This window comes from Cyclopterus lumpus, chromosome 11 (genome assembly GCF_009769545.1).
Source record: "Cyclopterus lumpus isolate fCycLum1 chromosome 11, fCycLum1.pri, whole genome shotgun sequence".
Taxonomy (NCBI): Eukaryota; Metazoa; Chordata; class Actinopteri; order Perciformes; family Cyclopteridae; genus Cyclopterus; species Cyclopterus lumpus.
Window position 1 is genome coordinate 20,793,006 of NC_046976.1, and position 10,000 is coordinate 20,803,005.

A 10,000-nucleotide genomic window follows, 5' to 3' on the forward strand; every position below is an offset into this window, starting at 1 on the left:
TTAAAACATTTATACATAAAATAATTACAGGGGGAGAAAAAAAACTATGAATTTCCTAAATTGAAATTGTAAATACACAAGAATTGTTTTTAAATAAAACCATATACTTCATGTTGTGAAAAACAGCCAAACTTAAAGGGCCATTGAAGCTGTGGATTTAATTTATTCAGAAGAAAACAACAAACTGACTTGAGCATCTATCGGCCCAAAGCCTCACTTGGAGCTGTGGAGCGGCTGATATCTGCTGGGCGGCCTGGTGGTCCTGGTGCTTCTCCTCGGCCCTCCACCTGGACACACACACACACACACACACACACACACACACACACACACACGTTGCTGTACATGTTGACTGACAGAAGGAAGTCATCCGGATCCAGCTGCTGTCCTTACCTCCTGCAGGACTTTGGAACTTTGGAGATTTCCTAAAAGAAACACGACACCGGGTTCAGTTTGACCGGCTAACGTCACATGACGTGAATGTGATCACATGACACCACCGCATGGAGTCACACCCTCATTGGTCGCGTTGGTTCTGACCTCATGGCGGCCCCCGCCGGTCCCTGGTCTTTGTCCGTTTCTGATTGGACGTGATTCCGCTCATCGATTCTCTGAAAAACGTTTCACACGTGTATTTTATTCTGAAAAGCCCAGGCGAGCTGAAGTGTTTATAGTCTTTAACGGTTTTATCTCCGTTTTATCTCCGTCTACGGTGGACGTTGGTAGTTTGCACATTCCTGCACAAAATGCACAGCTCTCGATTAAAAAAACAAACATATATATACTATATATTGAATATATTCTTTATAACATTTCTACATATTGTCTTGTGAATTTTCTTGTGAAAACCTGTGTTTTGCATCTTTATAATTAAAAGCAAAGAAATAAATAATTAGTACAATGAGATTTATTCTATCTGCATGTTCTATGTTTGGTATTATGGTCCGACTGATACAGGATTAACAATATTTATATTTGAGAATTAAAACAATTAATAATAATAATGTATCGTCATGTTTTGATATGCTTTGTGACAAAGACATAAACTGAGCAGAACATTTTACAGTTTACTAACTTTTGCCTACTCTCCAATGGAAAAAATGTAGAACAGTGTGTGTATATATATATATATGTCAATAATTATATAATATATATATAAATTATATTTATTCATATATATTAATATATTCATTTATATATATATGTATATAATATATATATTATATTTATTCATATATATTAATATATAAATTGATATATATATAATATATATATATATTATATGTATTAATATATAATAATATATTAATTTATATATATATTATATTTATTCATATATATTAATATATTCATTTATATATATAATATATATATTATATTTATTCATATATATTAATATATTCATTTATATATATATGTATATAATATATATATTATATTTATTCATATATATTAATATATAAATTGATATATATATATATAATATATATATATATGTATTAATATATAATAATATATTAATTTATATATATATTATATTTATTCATATATATTAATATATAAATTGATATAATATATATAATATATATATTATATGTATTAATATATAATAATATATTAATTTATATATATATTATATGTATTCATATATATTAATATATAAATTGATATAATATATATAATATATATTATATGTATTAATATATAATAATATATTAATTTATATATATATATTATATTTATTCATATATATTAATATATTCATTTATATATATATCCACTTGATCTTGATGACTTATATTTTCCACATGGAAGATCAAAAAACTACATTTAACTCACTTTGGAGTAACTGACAGTTAAATGACCTTTAACCTTTAACCCCTTCAGACTCACGTCCTTCCGGAGCTCGACGACCCGGCGCCGGTTCCTCGGCGGAGCCCCCTGCGGGGATTTGGAGCTCCTGTCCGGCCTCTGACGCTTCCGCGGCCCGCTGCTCTGTTCCGCGTCCCGTTTGCCAAGAGCACGGAGCGTCACCATGGTAACGCCGCACTCACTCACACACACACGTAGTTTGCCGGTTCCGGAGTTAACGGAGAAAGATTTCTTTGTCTCCGGTAACACTCAGTTGACCTCTGCCGGTAGTTGATCCGCTTCGTTAAACTCAAACTGGAGCAACGGACCGACGGAGCAACCGACGCGTGGATCACACCTGAAAGAACAGCGTCGCTCTGCCGCCACCTAGTGACGTCATGACGTACATTGCGTAAGAGTGCACGTTTGTTTAAATATGAACATATATATTTATATATATATACATATAGATATATATCTATATGTATATATACATATAGATGTATATATGTATATATATATATGTATATATACATATATATGTATATATATATATATACATATATATATATATATATATATATATATATATATATATGTATGTTTATATTTAAACAAACGTGCACTCTTACGCAATGTACGTCATGACGTCACTAGGTGGCGGCATATATATATATATATATATATATATATATATATATATATATATATATATATATATATATATGTATGTATGTATATATATATACATACATACATACACACACACATTTATATATATAAAAAACATCTTTAAATACATATATGTATATATATATATATATATATATATATATAGTTTGTCCGATTTTAAAACACCAATCATATTCATGTAATGTGTTTATGTAACTCTATTCATCTGTACACATGACATCTATTCTTCTGTCCATCCGGGGAGAGGGATCCTCCTCTGTTGCTCTCCTGAAGGTTTCTTCCCTTTTTTCCCTGTCAAAGGTTATTTTTGGGGAGTTTTTCCTGATCCGATGTGAGGTCAAAGGTCAGGGATGTCGTATGTGTACAGATTGTAAAGCCCTCTGAGGGGAGTTTGTAATTTGTGATATTGGGCTATACAAAATAAACTGAATTGAAGGCACATTGTGGTTAAACTGCTTTATTATTATTATCTTAATCAAGAGAAACACTCAAAGGTCAAAGGTCAGAACCCAGACCTATTATCCAAAGAGTCCATAAAGAAAAGAAAATTACACATATATATTTATTTTGAATATATTTAATAACTCAATGCGTGCTAATTGTCATATTGATTATTTCAAATTAGATTATTGACGAGATGGACGTCAGCTGCAAACATTAGTCCTAAACGTGTCTCTCAGCAAACGACTTCTTTTAATTCACACGAGATTTCAGGATAATATAATAATGACTGTTTTTCCAAGTAAAGACATCGTAAACGATCAAACACATGACGACGACACACAGAGTAAAAGACTCTTTTATATTCTGTTGTCGAGTGTTTTACTCTCAAGTGTCGTCGTCATCCTGTTTGATTGTTTACGATGTCTTTACTTGGAAAAACTATATTATTATTATATCCTGAAATCTCGTTGTGTGAAATAAAGAAGTCGTTTGCTGAAACACGTTTTTAGGACCAAAACGTTTGCAGCTGACGTCCAACTCGTCAATAATCTCATTTGAAATAATCAATATGCCAATTGGCACGCATTGAGTTATTAAATATATTCATCATATCGCATGAATAGTGCTCGTATTTAATAAAAAGCTAAACTAAAATAATCACATGACATTTATTTCTCTAGCAAAGCGCATTCATCTTAAGAAGCGATCGAATTCATCCTTTAAAAAGTCGGGAGGATTCCTCACGCCTATGACGCAATAGCTGCACATTCACAGCTCCTAAAAGGCCTTAAGATTAATTAAGGCCTTAAGATTAATTAAGGCCTAATTGCCCATGCTCATTAGAACAGGTGTGTTTACAGTGTTCTCTCTATCTACCTTTTGCTCATCGCTCACTCAAAGTACTGTGAACTTGATTTAACGTTTAGTTCAGCTTTACCCTTTTAAAAACGTTGCCCCCCAATTGGGGTGAAATTTACACATTATGGTTAAATTGTCTAAAACATTACAATAAATATCAGCAAATATATTGATGTTACATATCAAATTAAACACACAACTCCACACAACTCAAACACCAACTGAAAGAATAATTGAAAATATGATATTGATATGAAAATATGAAAATCATCATTTTGTCAGCCCACTCAGCACATTTTAAACTAGCAACCCGTAGCTCGGTGCTATCAGAAAGATCCAGATAGCAAAAAGCAAGAGGACTCCACACAGATTATGAATATCTTTACAAAATCATTCTGCACCAAAGCATCTCCGAGATATGAGCCAAAGAACACAGCAACATGAACCACTTGTCTTCTTCTAATCAACAGACTGTATTTGGTGTATTGAACACCTTCAGTAATACACTGATATGGTTTGGTACATGAGAAAATTCAAATTGCACAGATGTCTATTTTGCCTAATTAATCTGTATTTATTTATTTGTTAATCGCACTGCATTTGTTTGTGGATTGCTTCACGTGTGTGTTATGAGACTCCCCCTGGTGGCTGGATTCACAACATAGAGCTTTCTGTAGCCAATCAGATGTCGCCCTCATTTTCAACATGCCACAGCAGGAAAGTCTCATAAAACACACACACACACACACACACACGCTTTACTTTTTCAAAGTCAAACTGTTCATAGGGTGTTCTGTGATCTGCGTGAGTTGAGACCTTTGACCTGCATCCTTCCAAGAGGTAATCATCCTGAAAGTGCTTTTTTTCCGAACCTAAACATTTAATTGTTGCAGTCTCATTTTTAACGTACATAAAGTGTGCTTTGAGCTCATGAATGTACGAAAACCCTTAACTGACTATCAATTTTTGTCAATTAATATCGTTAAACTTGAAATCATTGGCTCCTAAAGTTGAGTTATTCTTTCCCCTCCACGAGGACGACGGCCTCGGACAAGGAGGAGCTGCTGGACCCGGAGGAGCTGCTGGACCCGGAGTACCCGGAGGAGCTGCTGGTATCGGCTGCACGGGGGAACAGAAGGCCTCTTTTTAAACATTTTATGTATTTAAGAAATGGGAATTGTTTAAAAAAAAATATATATATAATATACTCAAAAAACCTATTTTGAGTAGTTATAGTCTTAATTTATTAGAATCCATATCGGAGGACTTACTCTTACTTTTCTGAAGCGGTTTCACTGTTAATAAAAAAAAACACACAAGTTAAAAAACACACAACAAAATATTTCTGTGCATTTATATATATATTTTTTTTAATGTGTCGGATGAGATCACATTCCTAAATATTCAGTCAGCGGCCCGGATCAATTAGATGGATTAGTTATGGGTTCATACACATAAAGGACAAAGAGACTTACTGGAGTCGTCGCTGTCGAGAGACGGAACAGAGCCTGAGAATAAAAGACATAGACAAGGAAATTATAATAAAATGTATTTACCAAAAGGATAAAAGAGAATGTAAATAGATCAACAACAACAAAAAGCCTTGTTATTGAAACGTCTTGATGATATGAATGAGAGTTAAACTGAGAGATGTCTGGCAACGTTTGTCTTTTTAATAATGATTTTCAAAGAAATAAGGATCAACAACAGAGGTTTAAGACGGTGACTTTGATTGACAGGTGGAGGGGGGGGGGGCGGGACAACAGCCACTCCTGTAAAATGATTTTTTATCAATGGAGTCTTTGAAGAGATGAAAATAAAGAAGTGGAAATATTCTAATTATAGCGTTGGCATAGATCATTTTAGGTCCTCAGCAGAACTTTACACCGACTCTGGAGAAGCACACTTGTAAACATGCGCACTGTCCCTTTAAGAGAATCAGAGGACTCACCTTTAGTTGACTTGAGGAGACCGAAGATGCGTCCTGACAACAATAAACACAATACGTTAACACAAACTGTGATCGTGGAGACATATTCAATGTGAGGACCATCTGATGTCTTTGTGTTGGTGGAACTTAAATCAGATTTCATCCTGAGACTTGAGACGATGCTGGAGAACAAACTAGTTCCGCAGCGTTGTCAAATAGATAGAAACGTTATGGTGAATTCTAGTGAGCTTTTAGAAGACAATCTCCATAGAGAAAGTCGAGTAGGGCTGCCTGCTCCAGTGCATTACCACTGGGAAGCTCCCAGTGCGACACACTGGTGTTATTCCCCGTGACCTCTGAACGCCTCGCGGCGTCCATAAAGTAATAACAGACCTTTGCACCCGAGGGTGAATCCATCTTAACTGGGAAACACTGAGCCATCAAGTGCAAGTACACTGTATCGAATACTGCATCGTGGCATCGTTACATATTAACGATGTTTAAACGTCGGTGAAACAATGAAGCTTAAACATCAATGTTAAGGATACACATGTCTGCCACTGGTGTCGTGCAGTTGTGTATTACACACACACACCTCTTTTATACAAGATGATGATTGTGATGGCCGCGACAACCACAACAATCAGCACAATGACGCCGCCCACTGCAACCCCGATGGCCCCCCCACTGAAGTCAGGAAGTTTGTGATCTAAAAACAGAGAAAACATTCAGTTCACCTTCAACATTCATAATCGTTAGGTTCAGTTTCATCGTCTATCTAGTGTGCATTAAAATGTCTAATAACGATGAGACCGGCGTTAGAAATATATTTATATATACATATAAATATATGTATATAAATAAATATATATGTAAATAAATAAATATATATATACACACATACATGTATATAAATAAATAAATATTTATATATATATAAATATATATACATGTATATAAATATATATATATATATATATTATATAAATATATATATTATATAAATATATATATATATATTTATATTATATGTATATATATATATATTTATATAATATATATATTATATGTTCCATAACAATTTTCAAAACCAGAGAAAGTTGTGATTAAAGAAAAGGAGCCGGTAAATCGTGGGACATCTGGATCTTAAGTCAGGACGTCCTGATTGAAGTTATGAGTGAAACCGAAGGAATCCAACGACTCCCACGATGCCCCGCTGCGCCACCGCGTCGCCAAACTATTCACTGCAAAGTCGTCATTTGGGCCTTGAACGTGTCTAAACTGCACAGAAGGGAAAGAACCCGTAAGCAGAAGGGTTCTCACCCCACTCCTTCTCCACGTGCAGCCCGGAGGCAAGGTGTGTCACTTCACAGGTGTACGTGGACAGGTCGGTCCTCAGGATGGCCACGGTGTGTCTTATCTGGAAGGTGTCATCTCCGTTCGGGCGAATGCCCGTAGTCTTCAGCCCGTCCTCCTTGGACAGGACGCGCTTGTTCCTCTTGATCTGCAGGATGATGTCTTTGGGGTAGAACCCCGTGGCCATGCACGACAACGCCACGTTGGCCTCCACCTCGGTGTTCCTCGTGTACACGAACACCTCGGGAGGAACTGGAAGGAGGAAACCAGGAGTTATTGTTTAGATTTTAAATTAAATTAAAGCCACTTTCTTTCCTGCGTGTTATTATGAGAAATACATCAAATACTTCACAGAAATTAAATATATTAAATACTTCACATAATTAAATACAATTAATTAATTAAATACATTAAATATATCACATACATTAAATATATTAAAAACAATTAATTAATACATCACAAATTAAATATATTAAACACATTACATAAATTAAAAACATATTAAATACATCACATAAATTAAATAAAAGAATAAAACCCCAGAAGGTCTTTCCCGTCATACGTACTGGCTTCACTCAGAGACTTTTGCTGATAAGTCACGAACTTCTGCATCCAGTCGATGCACTCGTGCTCCAGGTAGCCTAAGGTGTAGTCCTTCAGCACCTGGACCTCGTCCCACTTCCTCTTGGTCTGGAGCGCCTCGTTGATCGGCGCCACCCAGACGCCGGTGGCGTCGTCGAAGGACAGGAAGTCGTTTCCGTCGTAGCTGTACATGTCCATGCCGCGCGTGAACTTCAGGGTGCCGTCGGGCTGCCGGACGCCCTCACAGCCGTGCCTCCACTGGAGAACATGAGCGTCTGGAGGGGGAGGGGTCACGTATGCAAATTAGACATCATCTTAATAAATGTCCTGCTCATTTCCATACCCCACAACATAAATCTGAACGTTATAATATGCAAATGAGGCATTGACTAATGGTAACCGTTGGTGATTTTAGCAGAAATCTACAGACAAAGTAGTCAAATAAACACGTAAATGTGTATTCTTCATGGTTTTCAGGGGTTATCGATCTCACCCGTGTCGTTCTGCCTCATCCGCTTCTTCAGGATGTCGATGTTGAAGGTGAACCACTGTTGCTTGCTCAGGCGGGACTGCGTGCCTTTCTCCCAATACTCGGGCGAAAGTCGCTCTTTCATCCACGGCTGCCTGGGAACCTTCACCTTGCTGTCGCTGTCGAAGTAGTCGATCATCCTGTTGTCCAGCAGGCCCATGGCCGTGAACTCGTGGAGGCCCGGCAGCCCCACGGGTTTGGAGAAGGCCGTGTAGATGTACGTCAGGGAATGACTCTCCTCTGCGGGGTCACATCAGTCTCAATCATTACAAACGCACACAGAGACTCACAAATGCAAACACAAAGATTCACAAATGCGCACAGAACAATTTATAAATATGTTTGATTTACAAATAAATTAGACTCACAAATGCGCACAGAACAATTCACAAATACATTACAATGCACACATTAATAAATTATGATTTATATAAATGTATAAGAAAAATCACAAATACATTTCTGCATTTCTATGTGGATTCTTCTATTTGTTTGTGGATTTGTGTTTATTTATTTATTTGTTAATCGCACTGCATTTGTTTGTGGATTGCTTCACACGTGTGTGTTATGAGACTCCCCCTGGTGGCTGGATTCACAACATAGAGCTTTTCTGTAGCCAATCAGATGTCGCCCTCACTTTTCAACCAATCACATTGAGCGTCATTCACTTCATGCAAATCTAGCCACAGCAGGAAAGTCTCATAAAACACACACACACACCCACACACACACACACACACACACGAAGCAATCCACAAACAAATGCAGTGTGATTGACAAATAAATAAACACAAATCCACAAACAAATAGAAGAATCCACATAGAAATGCAGAAATGTATTTGCGATTTTTCTTATACATTTATAGAAATCATAATTTATTAATGTGTGCATTGTAATGTATTTGTGAATTGTTCTGTGTTCATTTGTAAATTGAACATATATGTAAATTGTTCTGTTCGCATTTGTGAATCTTTGTGTTTGCATTTGAGTCTCTGTGTGCGTTTGTAATGATTGAGACTGATGTGACCCCGTATTCCTCTGCAGGATCTTTAGATTTATGAGATATTTATCACACGAAGCATGTAAGCACCACAGCTACCCACTAATATTAAAAATGTTTTTTTTTTTAATTCTTTATATATATATATATATATATAAAAATAAGAAAAAAATATATTCATTTTATATATATATATATATATATATATATATATATATATATTTAAAAACACACTTATATATATATATAAATACATATATTTTAAAAAATATATATATATATATATATATAAATATATATTTATAAAGAAGAACAAAATATAGTCATTGTTTGTGTATATATATATATATATATAATATATATATATATATATATATATAAATATAAAGAAGAAAAAAAAACAGCATTCTGTTTCATTTTTTCTTCAGAAATTGTATCATTATAATACATTTTATATATATAATATATATATATATATATATATATATATATATATATATTATATATATATATATCATTATGCTTGTTCCATTAAACATTTTAGGAAATAAAAGCATAAAATACATATAAATATAAATAAATCATGTGTTTCACATGCACGTGGCCTAAACTGATAAAAACAAAGCGAATAATAACTCAAATGATGAGTTCTTAATCTGACGAGGAAACGCTCAGTACTTTTTATTTATACGAGTATTCAACTCACACAGGAGTACACATAACCATGTCGTGTGTAGATATGAAACGAGCTCT

At 34.8% G+C, this 10,000-nt stretch overlaps 1 protein-coding gene across 2 annotated transcripts in view; it reads right to left on the reverse strand.

The window, feature by feature from the left end:
- Window positions 1-2,985: 2,985 nt before the first annotated feature.
- LOC117739333 (H-2 class I histocompatibility antigen, Q10 alpha chain-like) overlaps window positions 2,986-10,000 on the reverse strand; it is an 8,115-nt gene continuing 1,100 nt past the window's right edge. The window contains exons 2-9 of one of the 2 annotated variants that reach the window (XM_034545684.1): window positions 8,211-8,486; window positions 7,702-7,992; window positions 7,100-7,384; window positions 6,372-6,485; window positions 5,798-5,830; window positions 5,322-5,354; window positions 5,118-5,141; window positions 2,986-4,965 (exon numbers count right to left, since the gene is read on the reverse strand). In XM_034545684.1, the coding sequence (XP_034401575.1) occupies window positions 4,862-4,965; window positions 5,118-5,141; window positions 5,322-5,354; window positions 5,798-5,830; window positions 6,372-6,485; window positions 7,100-7,384; window positions 7,702-7,992; window positions 8,211-8,486 (1,160 nt within the window). In that variant the 3' untranslated portion in view covers window positions 2,986-4,861. The remainder of the gene's footprint in view (window positions 4,966-5,117; window positions 5,142-5,321; window positions 5,355-5,797; window positions 5,831-6,371; window positions 6,486-7,099; window positions 7,385-7,701; window positions 7,993-8,210; window positions 8,487-10,000) is intronic. The other variant, XM_034545685.1, reaches the window with a different exon arrangement.